Source organism: Hemibagrus wyckioides, linkage group LG08 (genome assembly GCF_019097595.1).
Source record: "Hemibagrus wyckioides isolate EC202008001 linkage group LG08, SWU_Hwy_1.0, whole genome shotgun sequence".
NCBI classification, from domain to species: Eukaryota; Metazoa; Chordata; class Actinopteri; order Siluriformes; family Bagridae; genus Hemibagrus; species Hemibagrus wyckioides.
Window position 1 is genome coordinate 22,395,538 of NC_080717.1, and position 26,073 is coordinate 22,421,610.

The 26,073-nt window shown below is 37.4% G+C and overlaps 1 protein-coding gene and 3 non-coding genes across 5 annotated transcripts; all 4 read right to left on the reverse strand.

Annotated features, from left to right (window-relative positions):
- Window positions 1–661: 661 nt before the first annotated feature.
- LOC131358547 (U1 spliceosomal RNA) lies at window positions 662–825 on the reverse strand. The gene has a single exon (XR_009205498.1). It is a non-coding gene; the product is annotated as a U1 spliceosomal RNA (small nuclear RNA).
- A 1,401-nt stretch (window positions 826–2,226) lies between these two features.
- On the reverse strand, window positions 2,227–2,390 carry LOC131358526 (U1 spliceosomal RNA). The gene has a single exon (XR_009205477.1). It is a non-coding gene; the product is annotated as a U1 spliceosomal RNA (small nuclear RNA).
- Window positions 2,391–3,562: 1,172 nt separating this feature from the next.
- On the reverse strand, window positions 3,563–3,753 carry LOC131358582 (U2 spliceosomal RNA). Its single transcript, XR_009205531.1, has one exon. It is a non-coding gene; the product is annotated as a U2 spliceosomal RNA (small nuclear RNA).
- A 1,792-nt stretch (window positions 3,754–5,545) lies between these two features.
- On the reverse strand, window positions 5,546–22,012 carry atp2b1b (ATPase plasma membrane Ca2+ transporting 1b). Of its 2 annotated transcripts, none has more exons than XM_058396270.1 (21): window positions 21,955–22,012; window positions 17,542–17,943; window positions 15,470–15,667; window positions 14,855–15,112; window positions 14,544–14,669; window positions 14,049–14,261; window positions 13,019–13,051; window positions 12,147–12,296; window positions 11,798–12,012; window positions 11,031–11,273; window positions 10,584–10,825; window positions 9,960–10,197; window positions 9,626–9,805; window positions 9,334–9,421; window positions 9,134–9,240; window positions 8,750–8,941; window positions 8,453–8,666; window positions 8,063–8,274; window positions 7,779–7,886; window positions 7,506–7,694; window positions 5,546–7,368 (listed from the first exon to the last, which is right to left on the reverse strand). In XM_058396270.1, exons 2-21 carry the CDS (start codon window positions 17,729–17,731, stop codon window positions 7,030–7,032), a joined length of 3,735 nt encoding a protein of 1,244 aa, XP_058252253.1. In that variant the 5' UTR covers window positions 17,732–17,943; window positions 21,955–22,012; the 3' UTR covers window positions 5,546–7,029. The 2 variants fall into 2 exon arrangements, with proteins under 2 accessions (XP_058252253.1, XP_058252254.1); XM_058396271.1 differs by lacking the exon at window positions 21,955–22,012 and adding an exon at window positions 18,701–18,932.
- Window positions 22,013–26,073: the final 4,061 nt, after the last annotated feature.

Sequence of the window (26,073 nt, forward strand, 5' to 3'; positions counted from 1 at the left end):
ATATTTACTGTTTATATTTATATTATATATACATGTATATACACACACACACGCATATGCATAGCCGATAACTATTGGTTTTTCACAATTATTTTGTCTTTGATTTCTACGTTTAATTTTACCTATTTTTCTCTCTATATTTTTAACTATATCCCTTTATTTTTCATTTCCACACACTAATTTTTACTCTTTTCTTTCTTTAATGTAGGACAGTCGTAAAAAGCATTTCACTACATGTCATACTGTGTATGATTTCGTATGTGATGAATAAAATTTCAATTTGAATTTGATCATGATACAAGATCCCAGACTTAGACAAAGGAGACTAAGCATTCCGCTTAGTATTGCAGCTTTCAAACCAGCTTAAAACAAACCTGCTTGTTTGCAACAGCTACCACACACAACCACTGGGAAACCACTAGCATCGCATTTTACATTAATGAATTAGTAATTTCTATGTAGTAAATTCAGGATGTTTTCAAAATCTGGTAAGCATCATTGTCCTTTCGCAGCATGACCGGCTGTATCTTATTCATAATGAAATCAAATGTGCTTCTTCTGCATGTGGCAGTGCAATGTTACAACATTAAGAAACTCAGCAGAACCTGCACAGGTTCAGCAAACACAACAAAATTGTATCTAACTTTAGTACAGTGGATATCAGGGGAGAGCGCGAACGCAGTCCCCCACTACCAGAAATTATGCAGTCGAGATTCCCACGTTTGGGGAATTCGCACGGGTCAGCACAACCGGAGTGCAAAGGCTGAGCCTCGCCCTGGGTGAACCACCGTCTTGATCATGGTATCTCCCCTGCCAGGTAAGTATGAATTGCAGAGCCCTCGGCTAGAGACTGCACCACCAAACACACCCTTCACCATCATGGTGAGGAACCTAACACTAATCATTACACAATAATCTGAGACTAAAACACTGCAGTTTACACGTGCTGCAAAAAAATAAAGTCAGTAGAGAAGAAAGAGTGCACTTTTACAGTCAGCAATAAGAGGGAGCAGAAACACTGAATTTTAAGAAGACTGTTTTAAAGAGTGTTTTAAAGCCTGCCTACCATTAACCCCGCCCCTTCGCTTTGCACTCCCACAGCTTGCTAATCAGTTTTAGCCAAAACAAAACAACTCTACAAGAAATCTTGATTCCGTTCGTTGATCTATAACTAGTACTGTAAAAGGTTGTTTTCTATTAAAGAAACTTAAAACATTTATTACTCATAGGTCAATGGAAGACAAGAAATTTCTTCACCTTCTTGATCATGGTATCTCCCCTGCCAGGTAAGTATGAATTGCAGATCCCTCGGCTAGCGACTGCACTACCCTTTACCATCATGGTGAGGAACCTAACACTAATCATTACACAAACATCTGAGACTAAAACACTGCAGTCTACACGTGCTGCTAAAAATAAAACTACATTTATTACATATAAAACAGTGTGATCGACCATTTTCTAAGCAACTAAACAGTACAATAACCCCACCCCCACGGCTTGCAGCTCAGAGACAATGTTTCTCCAGGACCCTGGTGTTACATAAGAGAACGTAACATATAGCTACAGAACCGAAACACCACCACAGAGCTAAGAACAAAGTCTGTCTGAACTACAGAGCTACATGTTAAATGTTAAGCCACTGTTGAAAACTTTGATTTGAGATTGTTCAGTTAGGGAGAATTATATTTTACTGCTCACCATTTTATAGGTTTGGTTTATGAGTTTGTCGTTTCTGCAAACCGATTTGCATTTAGCAATCTCATTATGTTGGCTTGAAAAAGCCGTTCAGTTTTGCTTTATCAGATTATTACTATTATAAATAAACAGGTGGGACCTTGTACACTACTTTGTTTGCTTGTTACATTTAACACTTAACCATTCGACTGCCTGCTAAACCGAGTTTCTTCAGGCACTACCATGCTGTACATAATGAATTCCCAATGTAGAATTACTTATCGGTTTTTCAGTAAACAGACACAGTTCTTATTGCATATTGCAGTGCTCCAGTCTTCCCAGTATTGTAGCTTTCAAACTAGCTGAAAGCAGCCCACAAACATGCTTGATTGCACCAGTTAATAGCCCACTGTGTCTTATTCCACATAAAACCAGGTGTGGTTCTTCTGCACGCTTTAACGCCATGTCAGAATAGAAACATACTCAGCAGAACCTGTACAGCTTCAGCAAATGCAATAACATTGTATCTAACTTTAGTACGCTGAATATCAGGGGAGAGCGCGAACGCAGTCCCCCACTACCAGAAATTATGCAGTCGAGATTCCCACATTTGGGGAATTCGCACGGGTCAGCACAGCCGGAGTGCAATGGCTGAGCCTCGCCCTGGGTGAACCACCTTCTTGATCATGGTATCTCCCCTGCCAGGTAAGTATGAATTGCAGAGCCCTCGGCTAGCGACTGCACCAACAAACACACCCTTTACCATCATGGCGAAGAACACAGAGCTAATCATTACACAAACATCTGAATCTAAAATGCTGCAGTCTATAAATGCTGCTAAAAATAAGGCTACATTTATTACATATAAAACAATGTGATGATTATTTTCTAAGCCACTAAACAGTACAATACTTCCCATGATGCATTGCTGCTGAATATGTAATGAGATCCACAGTGTTCAGGAAAATGCTTTTGTAACCAAAACACTTTACACTAAAAAGTAGTCAGTCCAGAAGAAAGGGCACAAAGCTATACTGCTACATATCACAAAGCTATATCAGCAGCAGGAAACAACTAAACTATTTTCAACAATTTTATTAAGGTTGTTTTACAGTTAGCCCCAACCCCCCCCCCTCCCCTCCCTCCCTCGGTTTGCAGGATAGTTGGCGAGTTAGATCTAAGACAAAAACGACTTCTCTACAGGAAAACCTGCTTCAGTTCATTTTAGCACGTAAATGAAAGGACAGAACAGGAAAAGTGCTTTGAACTTGCAATTATAAGTGACTCTAAAATCACAATATTTAAACAAAAGCAAGCAAGAAGTTTGTGTCCGACCGGTAATGTGATCCGGACACAACATTCCCGATAGATAGTTCCGGATGGATAGTTCCGTATGCCGTAAATGATCCGTTTGTTGTACCCAGGCTTACAAATGGAGTTTTAGATTACTAACTATAAATACTATAATTGATACTTTAGAATATTTTATCGACACATCAGGCATCCTTTGAATTCACGAGAAACACCGCTTGATGATTAAGACAAGACATTTAGTAAACGCTACGTGTTTTACAGAAAATAATACGCATTTATGGTGCTTTTATAAGATCAAAAAGTCAGAGTCGGATGTTCATTACAGAGAGAAACCATGATCTAATGGTGTAAAAGCACATGTTAGTTTAAGAGCAGAGTAACTTCTACAGACACACTGACCCTACATAAACACCGTTATAAACCTCTTCTCTGTGGTGAACTGTGAATATAAGGAGATCACAAACAGCTCGGATACAGAGCTCCACAAATAAACCACAGAGAGAGCACCAACATACACCTGGTTTACATTATAACTAAACAAACAGAAACAGTCTATCTTTAACAGTAGAGAGAGGGGTACACCGTTCCCGGAGGTACTGCAATACCGGGTCGATGCGTGGAGTGGACGGAGCAAGCCCCTATTCCATCTCCCTGCTCCAAAAATCAATTTAATATATGGTCCCCGGATAGGGGACGTATCAGATATTAAACTGATAAGAACAGATACTACACTTGATCTTAGCCAAAAGGCCGAGAAGCGATACCGAGAACAGCCAACAACAAACGGTGCCATTCTACAGAACTGTAAACCCGAGGACGGAAAATACCGTTCTCGCTTAATATTCTATAATAAACCAGTAGAAATCATGCTGAACATATTCATACTAAAATTAGCGGAGAAAATAGTGATTTAAGCGGCATTTAACAATGAAACAAAAGGGAAACGATAAAGAACGCGCGCGCACACACACACACACACAGTCCTATCAGATGCGAGCACACACAATCCTCCACACTACAAACTCACAATTTAGTCAGAAAGTAAGTTTCCAAGACAAACATTTAAACTGGATTAAAATCCTTCGATTGCAGCAACCAACACATTACAAATAATATGTAGGGATTTTAAAAAGATGTTCAAATTTACACGAGTTTAACAATACTGCCTCCCAGCGGTCAAATTTGGTATTGCAGGGGAAAAATGTATACCTACAACTTGACCCTCAAATTGCCTACAACTTTGTACAACTTTTTTAAAAAGTATTTCTTTGCTAGAAGAAGATAAATTACTGGCAAACTTTTTAATACATGCAATATAAATATACAGTAAGAGGTCAGAATCACCAAACATGTACTAAATACAATTTTAAGCAGAAATACTGATTTATATTTATTACCTAAAAACACGTTGTATCGTGGTACTGAGGAGGAATATTTTTTTCCAGATAAACTCTCTCAACTATTCTAAGACATGGACAACATTTTCATCAGTCCTAAATTGACTAAAACTGAAAAGAAGCTCGTCTTTATAACTGCGCCACTCATCCGCGATTTTCACTCAGCCCTTCAGAGAGGCCTAATTATATATAAAGCTCTGCTTACCTTAATGTCATTTACTCTGGACACACAATATTTCCCAACAAAATGCATTCAAGTGACACTTTGTGTTTTTAAATAAATAAATAAAACCTTTTTGTTCTTGTTTATCTTACACACACTGTCACGGGTATCTAACGGACAGTCTTGAGCCAGCAATCCAAACTCATGTGACGGTATAAAATTTCCAAACAAACTAATTTTAAACGCGTTTCAAATCATGAAAACAATTATAACACATTAAAGAAATGAGCTTTGATTACTCCAAGTACTTGTCCGGTTAGGTGAAATGTAGGAAAATGTAATCTTTTACCGAAAATTGCAATCACCTGCAGCTGCAAAATCAGCAGTCGGATCTGCAGCAGCGCCACCTAGAGGTCTGATTCAAAAGAGCGGGGCAAAAATAAAGCGTCATCACATGGCCATACTGTGTTATTATTGACGATATAAGATTGTTTTAAATCGTTATTACAAATTAATACACATACTTACAACCCCTGACGGTCCTAGAATACCCCTGTCCTGAACACTTTAACGTTTTCCATTGCTGTAATTTACTCAGATAGTTGTTAACTAGCTGATTAAGTGAATCAGGTGAAGTGGGAGCAGAGAAAACACTAAACTGGGTATAGATCTGGACCTGTGTTGGGATCCTAGAAGATAATGAATTTGTTCCTATAGTCTGTCTCTCTGTCTGTTCTCTGCAAATGAATGTGTTAAATAGTTTCCTGCAGCAAATATATCTTTTAAAACAATATACTTTTAACATATCACGGCGTGCATGAAGAGACCGACACATCATGTACCTGCTAATGCTTGAGCTAATATTGCCAATAAAGCAATAACAATGCTAAACAATTAACTTATTTTTGCAATACTGTGTCAACTGTAGCATTTGTAACTAAATACACATCTTTTATTGCCAAAGACACACATTACTCACACTTACAAAATGTAAATTGAACCACAATCACAGTTTATATTTCTCATAATTAGACAGTAAGTAACTGACAAATATTACAATAGAAAAAAGAAATCCATAAAGAGTCGGATCAGCATTAATTCCCAAAACAGGAATGAAACTACAGTGAAACGAACAGAATCAAAGAGCCTTTTCTAACGGCATGTGCAGCACAACAGAACATAACCTATCGCCTTTTACAAGTCTCAAAAGAAGCCATCATTTTCAGGTCAAGAGGTGAAAAACTTCTGCACTAAAGAAATATCATCAACAGATCATCAATTTGTTATATTCCCAAAGGGCCTATGGGATAATTTGGCAAAACTAAATTTAGTGTGCTCATCATTCAGAAGTATAGAATATCTCAGTGTAACAATAGAAAAAAAAAAGTCTAAACTGCATTAAATATTGCTTGAATATCCTAAATTTAAAACTCTCATAACTTCAAGTTCATGTGTAGTGCAGCTACTGTAATTTGGCAGCATTGTGTCGAATGTGTGTATAACCAAGGGCTGCTGAGACAACTCAACCAACATAAGCCTGAGACAAAGATCGATGCAATGATCAAAAGGCAGGTGGTAACGTGTTAGTGTACAAACACTTTCAATCACTTGAATATAACAGTTGATTATCAGCCTATAGTTTACAAAACTGTAATTCATTTTACAGTTTTTGTGCTTGAATTGCATATCGTGTGACAACTCTTTCCTCTCATTTATTCCAGACACCACTAAACTAAACAGCAGCTACTATGTAGAAACCTTATATGTATCCTGATTTCATGCTAGGTGAGATTCTCCAAAAGCATGTAAACAGACCATTTTAATTACAATATAAACAACAAATTTATAACATATCAAAATGTGTCAAAAAAAAAGCAGGGGAAATAAGCAATTTGGGTCAAACTCTGAATCCAGTGTCCATCACTATACTGTATAATAATCTGAAGGAAAATGCATAAACCATAAATCTTTTATTTTCATAGATCTTCTGGGATGGAAATATTTACAAAGTGATCAGAAATTAACTACATTGTCAAACCAAATACCCCCACAGACAAAATCTCCTTTAAACTACAAGAACACCCAGTTGCCACCTCTGTGAACACGATTTCTTCATATATTTTGTTTAGCAACATCACCTTGTTGTTTTTAGAAAATTTCTTTTACCCAATCACATTAAACTTGTGCCCATCCTCTGAATATTTGAATAGACATTGGTCAGTTTCCAGATAAGAACATTACTGTCTAACCCTGCACTGAAATCAAATGTTCGAGTGACGAGTAAAAGGCACGTCCTTATTACGTCAGGAAGTGATTGGTTAAAATAAATTATTTTAGCAACAACAAAGGGAAAAAAACAGGAAATATCCTAGCTGAAGAAATCACATTCACCTGACCTCTGGGTTGTGCTCTTTTTGACATGGTCATAGCATTATTGGTATTGATGTGCTCTTAGTGGGGTTTTTAGCATGTGTGTAATCACAGCGATGTCTCCAGACTGTGCATGGGACTACCAGGAGTTTGAGGGCTGGCAGTCTTTGTTAAGTCCTTGTAGTGATGAAATGTTCTGCTGTTGGCAGAATTGTTGTTCTGGTTCGGTGAAGATATGCCAGAAGGAATGGCTGATGGTACAAAACTGCGTTTTGTTGGTCTGTCTTCTTCAGACTCAGTTTCATCAATTAGGGGGATGGCCAGATCGGAGTCTTCGATGCGGAACTCTGGGTGGCTCATGAAGTTGTGGATGGAGCTTCGCGATTCTGGAGTCTCCAAGCCTTCATAAGGGGACAATGCTTCCCGGAAGGCATTTACCACACGGATCTGTTTAAAAAAAAAAAAAAAGGTAAAAAAAATACAAGGATTTGGAAAGAAAGTCAAAGAAAGTAAAATTGGGAAAGAAAATCAAGCAATATGTCCCAATATGTTATTTTGTTTTATATGACACAGCTGTCACTTACTTGTGTCTGGATTCTGTTTAGGCCCCTGCACCAGAGGACCTGCCCTCTTCTTAGTTCCATCTCAGCGTGGTCGATCTCATCCAGGTCCTCCATCTCTTCCAGTTCCTCCTCTGGGATCTCCTCCTTCTGGGTACCATGGCCAGCAGTCTTCAGGAATTTCAGCCGACTTGTGGGAATGGTGGTTATCAGCTGTGAATTGTTAATACAAAGAATGAGGACCATAAAATCCACAAAAGAAACAAAGATACAGAGACAAGGTGTCTTTAGGCTCACCTGACCCCAGATAAGGCATCCAAAGCCAAGAAAGACACACCAAAGCCACTGTTCAATACTAAGTCCAACGCAGCTGAAGGGCTTTCCACCAAATTGTACAATCACAATCTGCAAAAGAGAGCGCTTGTGTATAAATTATTAGTGGAAGAATGAATTATGATGATAACACAACCCTATTATCACCTAATAGGGGACAGAAATGAGAAGGAAACATAAAGCCTAATCCCTACCCTAGCTGTGATCCAAAAAAATGATATTACTAGAATTCTGCTGTCTTACTTTACCTGGATAACAAATGTGCCAAAAACAATGAAACAGAAGATCAGGTTGTTGAAAATGCCATCAAACACATTCCTCTCGCCATGGATCTTGCGAGCATTGAACTCGTTGAAGAGTTGCATCATGACAAAGGTGTTAAAGACAATTGTGTAGTGTTCTGAAGGAGGGGCGTGTAAAGGAGCATTCCTGCCGCTGTCAATATCAAAGATCTTCTCACCTGTTTGGGGATAAATCATAAGCCAAACAATTATTTAGATTTACCAAAAGGAAGATTCACATTTTTGGCTTCAATTTTTTACTTCATGTTGCGGTTTTTGCACAAAGAGTTTACTTATTAATATACACTTTTCACACATGTAAAACGGCTGCTAACCGTTCAAAAATGCACTTCTTACCAGCAAACAACAGAATAAAGATGATAGTGAGTTGGTATACAGCATGACCCAAAATGTTTTTCATCATGGTTCTGGAGATGAGGGGCTTGTTGCGACCGTAGGGTTTCCTCAGCAGTAAAGCCTCAGTAGGTGGCTCAGTGGCTAGAGCCAGTGATGCAAATGTGTCCATGATCAGGTTCACCCACAACATCTGGACTGCTTTTAGTGGAGAGTCCTGTGGAGGGGGGAACTCTGTGAACTCTGCCATGTACATAAAATATCTCCAGTAGAGGAGGACTATTTTGAGGAAACACTGACCTGTGTGATACAGGCGCCAGTGAATGCCACGACTACAGCCACTACATTGACTGTCAGTTGAAATTGCAGGAACTTTGAGATGCTGTCATAGACATTTCGCCCCCACATGACAGCTTTCACAATGCTGGTGAAGTTGTCATCTGTCAAGATAATGTCTGAGGCCTCTTTGGCCACATCTGTTCCTGCAATGCCCTAAAGAAACATGACAAATCAACATGACAAATATCTAAGTTTTCATTGTGTCAAAATCCATCACAGAGTGTATTTTCTTTCTTTAATTATATATCGTGTTAATTCACATCCTATAAATAAAAAAAAATCATATGCATCATTTCTTTTTTTCCACTTTTTGCATTGTTTCACAAATAAAATTAACGTACATACCATTGCAAAGCCAACATCAGCTTTCTTCAAGGCAGGGCCGTCATTTGTCCCATCTCCTGTTACAGCTACTACTTGTCTTCGCTCTACAGCAGTACTATCAATTATACCTGAAATGGTAAAAATTACACAAGGATTAATACTGCTGGCTTGGGTATCCAGATCTATAAATAGGATACAACTTGCTAGTTCCAAAATCTTACCTTTTACTAGCGTATGCTTATCAGTCGGAGAGGATCTTGCTAGCACGCGTAGTTTAGGCCAAATTTTGTCAATACGCTCTTGTTCAATCTGAAATCACGACATATTTTATTAATCACTGCAGCATTTATTGGATAAATATCCAAAGTTCTTAGTGAAGCAGTAGCAGCTTATATTTTTTTCTTCTAATTTTACACATTGTTTATTTATACAAATTCATAAAAAATTATAGAATGTGGTGTAATCTTTTAATACATCTTGATTATAGATGCATCTACATTGTTGGTAACTTGCCTCTCCTAGTTCATTGCGTATTCGCCTGTTGAATTCTTTGCCCTCAAGGCACAGAAAATCATCTCCAGGATGAAGGATGCCACACTTATTGGCAATAGCGCGGGCAGTGTTAATGTTGTCCCCGGTGACCATACGCACTGTGATTCCTGCTCGCTGACATTTCTTAATGGCCTCAGGGACCTAAGACAGTACAAGCACCCACAAGTTAGAAGCTAACAATACAATATACATATAAATAGTAATAAGGAGTCATGTGGGTAAGACAGTTGGTTATTTTCAGTGTTTGAAATAAGATCATTTTCATCAGGTCCATTTAAAATTGTAGGACACCAACCTCAGGTCGAACAGGATCTTCAATGCCCACAACACAGATGCAGGTGAGGCTAGTGAGGATGTCAGCCTCATTGTCCCAGTCTGGTTCCCCCTCTGAGACAGGAAAGTCCCTGTAGGCCAGGCAGATTGTCCTCAAACCCTCTAAAGCCATGGGCTCAATCACATTATTCAGCATGTCGTCTCGATCTCTGGCCTTGAAGACCTTGGGCTCACCGCTAGCTGTTAAGATTTTACAACACCTGCAAACACAGAACAAATGCTAGGTGATGTGCTCATTATCCATACAGTATAAATTGGTTAGTTTACCATATCCCAATAGGTCAAAAGAGAGGTTAGGTTTCTAACAGAATCTTGAGTCAACAGTTTCAGAGCATCATAGAAACATTTCAAGTTGCCGTTTAAAAACATTTGTGGACTTATACAAGTCAATAAATAATGACATGTATAGAGCTACACTATATGTCCAAAGGTTTGTACTAATATGGAAAACATAGACTTCTGCAGATGCTATCACACCCAGATGTTGTATAAACTGCAACACTGAATGTTTAGTTCAAATGGTCCATAGTACTGGCAAAACAATTACACTTGTTCTGAGTCCAAAATATCTCAAATGCAGACCTACTTCTTCAGAAGTATTTCAGAGGCTCCTTTGCTGAACATCCGGTAACTTCCATCAAAATTTTTCAGCACTGTGCTCATGGATTTTCTCACAGAGTTGAAGGTGTATACTTTGAAAAGCCTCTCTTCTGGATATTCTTTGCGGATGATTTGGTAGTCTCTACCCAAGTCAAGCGTAAACCCCAGCAAGGCACATTCAGTTTTGTTCCCCACCTGACGAGGCAGTCCACCTTCCTTCTCAGGTGGCTACAAATAAACAAATAAAGCAGAAATATAACCCATTACATACAGTAACCAATGTAACACTGAAGTTAAATACATTTGTATTAAGAGTAGATTTTATTCATCAGTACACAAAACAACAATATATCTTTTTACATTAAGCATTAATACTTTTCAAGATAACAAATGGAAAATAAGTCAGGTTACTGTACTAGTCATGATTTCTTACCATGATCTTAGTAGTGTATGCACAGTTAACGCTAATGCCAATGACCAGCAGATCCAAGATCTTGTCTTCAATGAGATCAGGTTCAGGCACCCTCCTATAGTGTCTGTCTCCCACATACATCTGCACCACAGTCATTCTGTTCATGGTTAATGTGCCCGTTTTATCTGAGCAGATGGCAGTGGCATTGCCCATTGTCTCACACGCATCCAAGTGTCTGACCAAGTTGTTATCTTTCATCATTTTCTGAAAGACCAAAATGAAGAGAATAGTTGCAGAGCACCGCAGCCAAATAAAGAGACAAGCATAGTAAATCATTTCAAGTTGGCATTCAAAAAGAATTAATTGGTGGACTTATATAAGTAAATGCATAACGGCATTGATAAAGCTACACTATCTAGTCAAAGGTTTGTGGACACCTGACCATCACACCCATATGTGAGATAACTGTTGCCACAAAATTTAAATCACACAATTGTATTGGATGTCTATGTGTGCTGTAGCATTAAAATTTCCCATTGGGATGAATTAGAACTGCACCAAAGGCCTTTTTTCCCCAAGATATCAGTGCATGAGGTCTAATGGAAATGCTTCCCAGTGGAGTGGAGGAACTACATCTGGAATGACATTTTCAGTAGCATGCGATTATTATAGGCAGATGTCCACAAACCTGTAGCTATATCTTAAGTGGAGGTGCTCCTTTAGATATATTGTTAACCCTTCTATACATTGTATGAACAAAGTTTATGTACATGCTCGTAGACTCATACTTTGACAGAATACGCTAATGAGATGGTAACAGCGAGAGGAAGTCCCTCAGGCACAGCAACGACCAATACAGTAACTCCAATGATGAAGAACTTGACAAAGAACTGGATGTAGACAGGGGTGCAGTCTTTAAGCCATGGAAGCCCTTGGATGCAGAAAGTGTCCACCAAAAAGAGCACCACCAAGATAATTACTGTGATGGCCGACATGAAAAGGCCTGGTGAGTAAAATACAACGTAAATTATTTTCATGCAGCTGTTCAGAAGCGAATGTAAAATACAATGATCTTCCAATATCAGCAAATAAACATATAACTTAAATATTAACACACCACTTTACATCAATTCTGACCTGCTTTTCCAATTTGCACGGCTAGTTTGGTAAGCTTCCCTTGAAGTACAGATTTTTCTTTCTTTGGCAGACTGGATTTCTTTTTCTCCTCAACCATTCTCCCATCCTCACTGCTGAAAAGCTGGCCTTCAGCACTTACTCCATCTTTATCTGCACAGCCAATACCAGCAGCAGTGAGAACATCAGTACACGTACCAAGTGCGTCAAACATTGGATTATTTTTGTCAGTCAAAGCCTGAGGAGATGCCATCTTCGCCTTGATTGCACCTAGTGCTACATACTGCACATAACTGAAGTCAGTTCACATGTCACCTTCAATAGGGTTATTTCATCATCAAGCTTATATCTGTAACATGACATATTTACATACATTACATGCATATTTTGCATTGTATGTAGTATTTTAATAACCCTTATATATTATGCTTATGAAAAATCACACCAGACCATCACATCAGATATACTGTATATAATGTAATGCTTAACACTCTTTAATCCTTCACAAGGGATTACTCTAACCTGGCCAAGGTATATGACAATAATTCAGTTCAGTAGTTCTGAGTACATGCAACTACATTTGACAAATTCACACCTTACCAGTTATGCAGTTATTGCAAACAATCAATTACAATGCAAAATGATAACAAGATCAACACATATTTTCTAACATATTTACTCTGTATGTGTGTGCCTGTGCACTATATGTAGGATGAAAAAGCAGTGTTGTAGCATCAGTAAGCTCTTTGTTACTATCACTATAAAAAAGGTAAATTACATGTGGTCAGTGGAGCACTATATGTCTAGGGCAAACAGTACTAACAATCAGAGTAACATAATGACATCAGATGATTCGTGAAGCCATAAAGTCTTACCGTTGTATTTTTCCGATACATCTTGCTGTTTGTCTGTTGGGAAAATGCACATTTACGTGAGATATTAAATGCGACACCAGATTTTGTCAAATGATTTGTGTAGGTTTTGTGCATTGTGTGGTATCATAGTTATAAATTATTTTAGGCCACACTCAAGAACAGCAAATGGACATAAGCTGCTTAGTGCCATTTGTGTGTGGACACATACAGGGAAAAACTGTTCCCTCTGATCATCTTGTGTGACTTCTGTTGTGGGTGAAAGCTGTCATTAAGGATCACACAAAAACATTTTGAAGACCACTGTGAGTGAGTTACACTAGCTCACAAAGTTTGTGGACACCTTACCATCACCATATGTGGAAATTTGCCAAACTGTTGCCACTTCACTGGAACTAAGTGGTCTAGTACAAACATTTTCCAGCATGACCGAAATCAAAGTGAGGTCCATAAAGACATGGCTTGCCAAGGTTGGACTGGAAGAACTTGAGTGGCCTGCACAGGCATCGACCTCAACCCCACTGAACACCTCTGGGATGAAATGCTTACTGCACACCAGACCTTCTCATCCAGCATCAGAGCCTGAACTTGCTAATGTTCTTGAGGCTGAATGGGCAAATCCCCACAGACATGCTCCAAAGCCTTCCCATAAGAGTGTTATTATACGAGTATTATAATAGCAAAGAGGGATAAATATGGAATTGGAATGACTGCAATGGTCAGGTGTCCACAGATGTTTGGTCATATACTGTAGTGTATTTATCTGTGGTTATATATTACTTACAGTATTAACAAACCAAAGTCAAACTGTCCCCTGGAAGGGCAAGTGAATGGAGTCACATGCAGTGTAAGTAAGTAGTTGATAAACCAAATGAACTTTTTAACTAAGCACACAGGACAATAGGTATTCACCCTTGACCATGCAGTACGTACACAGTAAGTCATTTTACTTATTTGCACATTTGACGTAGACAAGTGAATATTTCATGTCTAATATCTTAGCAGCCTACTTAATAAATGTCTAAAGTCTTACGTTTTTGGTCCTTCTTTTCTTTTCTCTCCTTCTTTTTCCTATCTTTTTCTTTCTTCTTTTCCTCCTTCTTCTTTTTCTTCCTCTCCTTTTCTTCTTTTTCATCCTCTCCTTCATCATCTCCTGCACCGAGGAGGGTGAAGATGATACCAGTCTGAGAATTCAAGCCCACTGCGGTGACCAACATCCTTCCCGATCCTTCCATAACATGAGTGCCTGAAGGAATAAGATAGCGGTTACAGAACATTAAAGAAAGATAGCATGTATTAATTGGTTTTGAACATTTTCCTCCAAGTTATCAGATAGTGAGTGATAAAGCATCTACATATATTCTGAGATTCATGTACATCTGATGTGAATCAGCCTTTTATTTAGGTATGTACTATTAAAGTAGTAATGCATTTCCAGTTGTACTGCTGACGCATGTGCAATTTTGTAATTGAACAAATTTTCTTTCCTCTGTCTGAAGAAAATGGCTAAATTCTAATGATTCAAAACCTGAGAGTAGAATGGGATCTTTGTCCAGTGTCTTTCTCACATGGTCCGACTCTCCAGTGAGAGAGCTTTCGTCAATTTTTAGATCATTTCCTTGGATTAGAATGCCGTCAGCAGGAAGGAGGTCACCTGAAGCCACACAGCAGAAGCCAGATGGTCAGGCCTCAGACAAAACATACAGAAGCTTTACTTAACAAACCAAAATATAAGCTTTCAATCAGCCAAAACAGAAGGAGGGGAAAGAGAGGCTAGACAAACTTACATAAAGCAAACGTCACGGAGGCACAATACTGAGATATAAAGAAACATTTTACCGTATTTTACTTGAGCGATGTCTCCGACGACAATCTCAACCACAGGAATCTGAATGACTTGGCCTCCTCTTATCACTGTGAACTTTTGCTCTTGTTCGATGCGATTCTGCAAGCCGCGAAACTGCTTTTCTTTGCTCCAGTCATTAAAGGCAGTGACGAGAACCACGCAGACGACGGATAAAAGGATGGCAGCACCCTCTATCCATCCTGTATCTGCTTCAGTGTCATCCTCCACTCCTCCTGCAGCTCTTCCACAGTCTACCACAGACAACACAGTTAGCCCGGGGCAAAGCCGCGGAGCATGCAAACTGCTATTTACTGAGTAACAATGTACTTCTATGCCAAAGCACATGAAAATGCACAGATTTTCACAAGAGTGTCTAAAATGTAAGGGGACTTGACTATAATTTAAGAATAAACTTCATTCAGATGTTTTCAGGCAATACAGTTTTACAAAATGTTTTGTTAGTCTTGTCTTTCAGTCTGTAATGTGAGGCAATATCTTTAAAGCAGCCTAACAGAATAGTGATATAGCCTAAATTAAACCTCAAATTTGTACAGGTGGTTAATGCAATGATATAGTTCTGATGTGTTTAAAATGCCTAAAGCCCTCACTTTCTCTTTCAGCATCTGGAGGTCTATAGAAGGAAAGGCCTAAGGATATCATGGCTGCAACTTCCAAAATAATCAGTGTCACATCCTGCAGTGCTTCCCACACCAACTGAAGGAATGTTTTGGGCTTTTTCGGAGGTATGAAATTTTTTCCAAATTCTTCTTTTCTTCTTGCAAGATCGTCAGCATCTAAACTCAGCCCTAGAAATGAATAGGGGAAAAAAAGACATTCTGTAACATAATTTACAAAAATGCACCATAAAACCACATTGGATTAATGCAGTGACAACAATTTGGATGCAAGCTGAATAATAGTACAATTATGATCATTTTCAACTGTATTTAACCCCAAACTAAACAGTGAGTGCACAGAAAAGATCAGATACTGAATTTTATAGAATAACTGAAATGATAACATGATAACCCAATAACCCAATGATAACATGATAACATGAAAAATAAGTGAAGCATAACAAAACATAGTCCCATCTAGTCTAGTCATCTATTCACTATTTCATAAGCACAGATTATTTTCTTCAATTTTTACATTAAAAAAGCAAGAAATGAAAAAAAAAAACATTTATTACAGAGCCAGAACCATATTAGATCAGATTACAGAGAAAGAAAACTGAGGAGCTCATATTTTCGCCTATATTATGCCACACGATAAAACTTACTCGGTTTAACATACAGGCATTTAAAATGTGCAGCAGATAAATTTTTTTTAGAATTTTTTAAAAACTTTAACAGGACAAATACAGCCATACATAAAAAGCTAGAACACCATGTGCATTGTTATTTTTCTTCTCACATTTTTAAAATACTTCAACGCCCCTGTACTTTCACATAAAATGCCGACAAGGACAAAAGCAAAAGAGTAGAAGAGTGTAACAGTCTGGGAGATTAGTTAGAAACGGAGCACTGAGGATTTTGCTATGTGGTTTACGCTGAGTGGGATTACATGCAGAAAATCGATCTGCTCCCACCTGTCACTAGCATGCTATGGCACAAAGCAGGACAATGTGCCAGCTCACAGGATAAACACCAATGTTGCCGTCACAATGCCTACTCAGAATAAAGGGCAATTATCATGCGCAAAATAAGAATAATTGAAATATGGAGTCGATTTCTTTTTGAAAAATACAGCACATATCAAAGACAAACCTTTCGAATAACGTGGTTAGATTCCGATCATATTTTTATATATGCATGAGCAATTTTAGCTTTAAAGTACATGGTTCAAAGGGTTACCCGTGGTGTCCACTGTTCACTGGCCCTGAGCAAATCATCAAAATGTCAGCAGCAACATTTCCAACATAGTGACAGATCTGGGTTAACAATTCACATGTCACAGCAGCAACAAAATCAACAAGAGTGTGTGTCACATATGGAGCTGAATTAACAAACCGCTCTAGTACTCTCAATTTAAAGGCGAGAGTGCATAAGTGAATTAAAACCAAATATTCTGCTTTTGTCTTACTTATAGTTTCTACAAAGCACCTGACAATACACTATCTTTTATTTCTAGAAGTGTTTTTTTTTCATCCAGCAATGGCAGCAGTAAACGAGTTAGCCGAGCAGTTCTTCCATGTGCCATTTGTTTAACCACCACACATCACTAAGCAAGTATAAATTATTACTAAATTAATCTGGCCTGAAATAACAGACATGGGTTGAACATGGCAGATATCAGTAGATCATAGGTAGTATAGGAGTCCCTACATCAGATTTTACAAAGTATGTGAAAGCAAATATTTACAGTAATTTAAAAGTACACTTATTGAGTTAGGAAAGACTTATTACGTTTAACGGCTTTCTAATTTAATCAGCGATAAGCAGAAAACCACAAGTGAATTCTCCATATTAAACATGATAAGCTCGCTGCAAAATTTTTGTACGCCATCCAGAAACAGTGCAGAGGTATAAAAGGTCTCCCTCAGCTGCTCAAGTATCGGATCCATCAGAGATCATGGAACATGTGACCTAAACCTCCTACTGTAATGACTATATAAACAGCAGCGAAGCAACAACCACACCTGAATTACTGAACACAAAAATAGCTCATATTGAATTACCATCTGTGGGTGACGATTTTAACCTGGAGCAGATTCCTTGGACGTCCCCATAACACTCTTGGATTCTCTGTAATCCTTCGGTTCCTCTGAGTTCCATGAGCGACCGAAGCTCTTGAAGCGTGCAGCCAAAATCAGCATCATGGTTGGCATCTGCCTTGTACTTGGAACCACGGCGAGAGTTTCGGGCCATGTCTCATCTGAAGCACACCAAGCAAGTATTCAGCGGTAAAACCCAGAATTACCCATAAACCACTAATGACTCAGGAGAGCAGAAAACAAGTTCCCAAAACTGAAAGCATATAAACAGCTATGTCCATTCGATGCAACTGTGTATGCTTTCTCATCTTGGATTAATAAGGGCCAGTGAAGATACAAGCTGTTTAGATCCACACTGCGCTACATCTGAAAGAGAGGAAAAGAACCATTATGAAAATCAGGACTATTTCAGAGCTCTGGCTCAGATCTAACAAAGGTCTAAACTAAAAGATCTGCAAGATCTAAACTCAGTGTCATTTTAAATTCTACTACACAGCCACTAGAACTCAAATAATAACATCTGACAGCTGGTAAACTTCCTTGAGCACCAGTCAGGTCACAGTTCTTCTGTCATAAATGCCAAATCAGATGACACTACGATTAATCAATGAGGGAATCATACCAATAGTATGTCTCCTATCTTTATGGAAGACATGAACAAGTGTGTGAAGTGACAGTTGTTTTTTTCCGGCAGTGCTTCGGAGGCAAGATCTGCCGGGACCGTTTAAGAAGGAAGGGATAAATTTAGTTCTGTTACATAAAACAAGACAACCAGCTATAGGCAATATATGCAAAATGGATTCACAAGTCCTACTTTAAACTAAGCAAAAGTCACAGACCTCTATGTGTTGCGATACATTAATAGGTGAACAAATGTGATGTGGAGAGAAGATTATGATCCACACAATTATATAATAGTGCTGAGGTTAAGAAGGACACTACTGATACAGAACTTCACCTACATCTCATCACAGCATTCACACATTTTGCTCTTAACTATAAAAAAAAAAAACTATATGATCCACGCTCACTAGATTTACCTGGAATTTTGGACATGTATTATGCAGTCAAACCTGATTAGGCCTCTTTAAAGAAAATGGTACACTGTACACGTTGTACTCACATAGTAGCTTCAAATCCATTCCTGAAGCAACGACGAGGAAAGATTACAGCTAAGCTGTGAGCAGCTCCCAACACCTCTGAAGACAAGCCTTTGTTGCTAAAAGCTGACTTATTAGCACTTCTCATGAGAACCGTGAAACACCATAAATACACCCAAGATATATTCCATTCCTTTAATGAAAATCAGTTGACCTTCAGTATGCTGTTGTGAGAGGCACAGTGTTCATCATAGGAAGAGGATCGCTAAATGATTACCTCAGGAAAGCCTCTTGGTTAATCTAATTAGTCAATCTGTGGCTGTAGAGAGTTGCAGAACTACAGTGAACACCGCAGGGGAGTTGCAGAGTATATTATGGAATACATAATGTATACTCTTATACTCGCATGCAGACACTTGGTCATAGTCGGTTGTTCATTTGCTCATGGATGAGTTACACTGGAGTAGCCAGGCAACTGCTTACAGCACATGAGTTTCCACTCCTTGCACAATTTGTTTTGCTTGAGGTATTACTAAGAAGTGTGATTGGACATTTTGTAATATATATTAAAGGCTACTGATTACAGAGAAAATGTAATCGATAGAAATATCAATGACTTAATGAATTAAATTAAGAGCTATTTAGAAGATAGCAATAAAATTTTATTATTAAATCTATAGGAAAATCTAAAATAAAAATGATTAGAGACATTATAATAATTTTAGGCAGAAACATCTTAATACAAAAAAAAATCAATATTTTCTTAGACCAATATATTAAATGTTTACAGATTTTGAATAGATTCAAGCTTTTTTCCTTGAATAATATCAGTATGACATCTTTCCATGACATCATTCCTGCGAACACTCTGAATGTTCACTTGCTCAAAGCAAATAATCAAAATGTCAGAAGTGGCAAAATTTACACCGAAGTGACAGCTCTGGGTTAACAAATGTCCTGTATATCACAACAGTGGAATATCAAAATGAACGCATCTCTGGAGGGTTAGAATGAACAAAATGAGTTCGAGGGCACTTCAAGGGCAAGAGGGCATAAACTAATGAAGTGACCAGTGATGGTGATTAGTAAAATCATGAGTTGCCTAAATGTGAACTGAAACCATTTTAATGAACAGGCCCAAGAATGCAAGTGATACAAATACAAAATCATATGACCCATACAGTATGTAATATATTTTCATTTTGCTGACTCAGAAAACAAGACCGGAAAGGACATTCGTGGAGCCATACTGTCTGAAGATAAAAATAACAGTATGTCTGAAGCTTAGAAGGTCAAGACGCATATCACTTCATATTTCTCATATACAAAGCATGACCAGTAGCTCTGTCATCTTAAAGACGTAGCTTAGACCCAAATAACCACGATAATGCCTATTTAACAACAAAAATCATTACATCGACACAAAAGACATTTTTGTGATATTGTTAAACTATAGTTGATTAATCTCTAGATGAAACCGACAGATCAGTCACATCGAGTTATATGTTAATATGTTTGGTGAATTTCAAAATAAGACAAACTATTAAACTCGCAGATGTGGTTCAGCAGTTGCTATATCAAAATGCCACTTCCTAACATACAAGTAATTCTTTGTATTTGGTATCTGCTGCAGGCTAGTTTAAAATTTCACATATGTCTAGAATAAAGTGTAATTGGATATAGTTTGAACACATTTACATAGAAAACTCCCTAGTGTGAAAATCTTCTCTTACAGTTCTCATATGTCCTGAAAGTGTCTGTTAATTAAGCACTGGTGACAAACATCTTCACCTCAATTAGCCAAAGTAAGAGATACATGAGAAAATGAACCATAATCTGCAGAATCTATGGGATCTAACAGATCAAATGAATATTAAAAGGAATTAACAAATATGCAGGACTTCAGATATAATCGACAGCTAAAAACATGACACTACAGGCAAAAATGTTTTCCTCACGTCAATTATTTTTCAAATAAATCACAACTATAACATGAATTTTCTTTTAAAATTGTAAGACAAATAAGAACTCAAAAAAAAAAAATTGACAGAAAACTATTTATTTATTTATTTTCATTTGTTCTAGTATTCAGGGTTTTGTTTCTATATTCCAAAACAAAAATTGATGTTTGTAGATGACCTGCATTCATGAAATATTACATATTTATTCTTAATCCTAATAAAAAAGAATTTTGCTGTAATCCTGTTTTTCATGATTTTGGCTAAAAATATTTTTAATTGAACAAGAAATAGTTAAATGTTCTTAAAGAAATTTTAAGAACAAAAAAAAAAAAACCTGTTTTCCAACAAGCTTATTTTTGTAAAGGGTTTGTAGTCTGTAGCTTGTAATTTTCTTTGAAAGCATCTTCCCTATGAAAGAAAAATTAAAATATCAATAAAGACTAAATTAATTACTTTTATTAAACAAGCAAAACCTCTGTCTCTGGTGCGAAAATAAATGCTCCAATACAAATATATACTTCAGTAATCAACTAGCAAAGACTGATTGTGTTTATTATTATTTTTTTATGTTGTGTTTGTTGTTTCTAGAATTACATATGAGGGGCCCTTATATGTACAAAGCAAAAATACAGACTATCTAGAGCTTTTTTTTTTCAATCCTGATTTTGCTGACAAACAAATAGATGACAGTAAGTTGTTTCCATCTACAGTTTTCATGTGGTCATACAAAAAAGGCTTAAAACTGTCCTCTGTGCGGAAAAAAAATATATATCATTGCGTTCGTCTCCATGCCATTTCTAATGTGCCTGTTATAATAATGTGTAAACTTCAGGAAATAATGACGGGGATAATGATATAAATATAAATGTCTGCCTGGATATAGACTAGCTACTTTAAGCTGAGAACAGGTGCGCCATCAAATCAGGATACCTGGTTAAAGCTGGTGTAAATCGCCACTCTCTGATATGTTAACAGCAGCTGCATCCAGCACTTCAATACAAACTACAAAGGACGTTTTTTCTTTCTTTTCTCCAGCCTGGATCTAACCAAGACCTGAACTTAAAATGGTAGATTAAGCAATACGATCTGAATATATTTAACTGTGCAAATCAAGCTGTATTTATAAGACTGATAATTATCATTTATATACATATATATGCATAGGACAAACAGGATGCACACACCGGTTTTTTTTACAGTCGGACAGTCATGACTGAATAGTATTAATGCCTTTATATGGCAGAACAAAAGGTTTTAACGATGCCTGTTTGTCCTTTTTTTTAAACTAGTCTCCAAACAACGAGGTTTGTACTTACTTTTAGCAGGAAGAGTCTGTCACATCTCATCACTTGCCGACCTAGTGATTCCTACAACTCTGGATCTGGATAAGCCCCGCCCACCGCTCTCTGCTCCTCCAGTGCTTACGTCATGAGGAATCGTGCTAGTGATTCTGATTGGCTGGCATGCTCGGTCCAGGTACAGGTGTCACCCGCAGCTACAGCTAATTGCACCACACAAAATCACCTAGAGAATGATAGCAAAGAGTTTGCAAGCTAGTTAACGTCAGCCGTGCTAAAATCTTTCACCGACAAGCCCATCTCTTTAATTTTGATGACAAGCATTTATAATTTATACATTTATAATTCTTATAATATAGACTTACTGTAATACCAATAAACAATAAGCTAATTTTCCCAAAGCCTCTGCTTTCTTTCATGCTTAGGGATCCTACTGTGTGTGTGTGTGTGTGTTTTAACTGTGTGCTAATAAGAGAAATGGAGCAAAGCAAAGGACTGTTTGTATTTTGTGGTGGAAAAAAACTAAAATAGGGTTACTGTATGTTAACTGCCAACTGAGAAGGAGGGTAATAATATTAGTTATAAAAGAAGAAAACAAATATTTTTTGCCCAGTCTGTGATCCACCATCAGATGGATCAATACTAACCTACCTGACAGAATATTAATCTCATTTTCTTGTCATTCCTGGAAGACATTGCTTATTATACTGAAATGCAAAGAGGAAACTGAGGGATGACACACACAGCTCCAAAGCCTTTTCAGTTGGGAGCTTGTGGGCTATAAAAGGAAATGTGGTGAATCATAATCACAGGACTGTTTGTTTAGGATTGCTGATATCAAAGTTCATGTCTGGTCTAACATAGCATGGTAATCCCAAAATCTTCTTATGTGCACGTCATACAATACAACTGAGCCTAGGGTTTTCCATGCATAGAGAATAAGAGCTAATTATTTGTGTCTCTTATTTATTGTGTCTCTTATTTAATATAGATTAATAAAAATTAATCTATATTATTTTCAAACAGCAACCCAATATGACTTCTATATGATTACCTAGAGACCTATATGATTTCTTTACAATATTCCTTTTTTGATTTACAGCATTTTATACAGCATCTATTTCTCTGTCCAGTCTGGATTCTTAAAATGGAAGCGCATTTTCACATTTCCAAAATCATATTCTTTTTATTCATAGTGCACAATATAAACAAGTCTTTACTTTTCTGTTTGTGTATTCTGTGCTCATAAGAGCCACATTAGAGTGGCACACTTTGTACCTGTGCATGAGTTCATGATTGGGTGTGAAAGCTGAAGCTGATGTGGCACTCCACCGCTGTCCTCTGTCACACACTGGCACGCAACATACTTAACTCTACTGCTCTGTCTTAGGGATGGTAGAGAGCATGACCTCGCTTAAACAGGATTAGCTATAAATAGTGCTGCCGATCTGCTCGGCAGCAGTGTGGCTGCAGCTCATCTGATGACTCTGATCCTGGCTCTGTGAGCTACGGGGGCTAAAGGCTTTGCTCACCTACACCTTCAGAGCCATGAGGCAGTTCTGCACTCAATCACCCTCCAATGCTTTAACAAATAACAAACCAAAAAATTGGGAATTAGACAAATTTTGTATAAATAACTGATGAAGAGATCTACGCTAGGGAACAGTGTGTAATTTTACTAAAACTTTGACACTCTGTCTTTTATTCTTTTTTCACTTCAGTTATTCTCACACTTGTACTCCCACAGCTCCCTTTTGGAAAGGATGAACAAGGACAAGTGACTTCTCAGATTCAGACATCACCCTCCCATAGCTGCTCACCATGGTGACGACGAGTGATGTCAAGCCACAGTGACGCCCATGCCTAGGTGTTTTTGCACCCTGGTAAAAACCATATGGTGTCAAATGCTTTCATTCACAGGATGTACTCAGATTACAGACTTAGTAAAGACAAAAAAAAAAAAAAACATAAAACACATGAAACATACATGAGAGGATTACTAATATAACTCCATACACCTGCACAGAAAAAGATTACTTTACACAGATACTATAACACTGAAGCAGTATTCAATACATGTACTTAGTACTAGATACTGCTCTTAATGGACTGTCATAAAGGTTTCTCTGACTGACATGCATTTTCATTCAGTAAATCATGAGATTATGATCAATTCTAACCAACCTATTACACTGCAGAATCATTAATTACTAAATGCTCAGCCAGACTAGCATTCCAAGTAAGTTTAACAGTGCTCATAGCTTTCTCATTTACTAGTAGCACATTCAATCAGTCGTGGTGACACAATGATACTGGGACACATGAGTTTCTATAGATAATGGATTTAGTTTAACAGAGCACTAAGAGCTTCAGATGTTGTTCTATTAAACTAAGTATGTCCATTATAAAACTATTCTTGGCAAACATCCCTACTATCAATAAGACAAACATACACATGGAACATTAAGTCAGACACACATACAGTATTCATATAGACATAAAATAACCTCTATTCTTTTCCGTGGATTCAAACAACTGAAGTAGTCTGATGACTGAAAAGGAAAATTGCATCGATATGTCTGACACCAAAAATGTGTCATTTCAATTCAAAATACTCTATAAACCAAACTCAAACAGATCCCAGAATTAACCAAAGAAAACTACTAGAAAAACTACTCTACTAGAAAAATACTAGAAATATTTATTTTTGTTAACATACCAGACTATTATATCCTTCTACTGTAAATGCAAATAGCCTGTTACTTGTCATATGGCCCAGAGAATAGCTTATTTACTGTATATGTGTGCATATGTACAATCACAATAAATCTGAATTAAATTACATATCTACAGACTTTCCTTAAAAACACCAGCACACTAGAAATCAAGTCATGCTCGTGACTTTTTTCTAAACTCAAGTAAAAGTTTATCCACTCTATTATTTATGGCAGGGTAGATGCACATGATAAGGTCAAGTGGCTTAATTAGTTTGACCCAAACTGTTGGTGAACATAATAGGTAGCAGCCTAAACCCAAGTTAAACAGAAAATCCGGATTTAATTCATGTGCTGTCATGTAGAGACCAAAAAAACATGTAAAGCATTTTGGCACTGCTTTCTGTAGTAAGAAGATATGAAAGATATAGTCATATTATTATAGGTTCAGGATTTCTTTTGTACAACTGTAAAGTTTAATAAGAAACTGTGTCTGGTTGTTAAGGACAGTATAGACCTTAATGAAAGCCAATATTAATGTAATAGTATTGTTGTTCTAGTGGTATAAGACATGTTCTTGTTAACCCTATACGGTACACTATACAGCCAGTGGTTTGACCATCACCCACCAAATGTGCTTATGAACATCTTATGAACGTGTGTTTTGAACATCTCATTTCAGACTTAGTCACCTCTTTGTTGTTATAATAATGTCCACTCTTCTGGGAAGTCTTTCACATAGATTTTTGAGAGTAGCTATGACCAATAAGGGCAGTCACTGATGTTGGACAAGAAGGTCTGGTGCACAGTCAGCATTCCAAATCATCCTAAAGGTGTTCATTTGGGCTGAGGTCAGGACTCTCAAGTGCAGGACACTCAAGTTCATCCACGTCTTCATGGACGTTCCTTAACATGCTGCCGGAACATGTTAGGGCTAGGCCTCTTAGAGTAGGTTAATCTATTAAATAAAAATACTTATGCAAAACTACAAGGCAACACTTGAACACAACAAAATAACACAATTTAACTGTATTTCTGCAAAAAAAAAATCCAATCACACTAAGGTTATTGTTAAAAGATGATGACATATTCGCCTTGCATCTTGCTGTGGGTGCATTAGTCAGTGTGTGTGTGTGTGTGTGTGTGTGTGTGTGTCTTTAATAAATACTAGAATGACCAGAATCAATTCATCCGGGGTCCATTACGAGGTTGTGGCTAATTTTTTAATTAACTGTAAAAAAAAAATCTGTACTATTATCCTATACTTACTTTATTATAATTTATTGTTAGAAGCCTGTTTGCGTTTTTAACTTCCTGGATGCAGGACGAGTTATTTTTCCACCGCTTATAACCTATTAAACGAAAGTTTTGTAGAAGGAAGACATGATATCATTTAAAAATATTTAATCTATTGTCATTTACG

What these genes read in the sequence shown, in the direction of transcription:
- atp2b1b (XM_058396270.1), bottom strand. Translation starts at nt 17,731, where the DNA reads ATGGCCCGAAACTCTCGCCGTGGTTCCAAGTACAAGGCAGATGCCAAC. An exon ending in AAGATCCTGTTCGACCTGAG is followed by an intron (nt 9,806 to 9,959) that starts GTTGGTGTCCTA and finishes GTACTGTCTTAG; the next exon opens with GTCCCTGAGGCCATTAAGAA. An exon ending in TAAACAGAATCCAGACACAA is followed by an intron (nt 7,369 to 7,505) that starts GTAAGTGACAGC and finishes TTTTTTAAACAG; the next exon opens with ATCCGTGTGGTAAATGCCTT.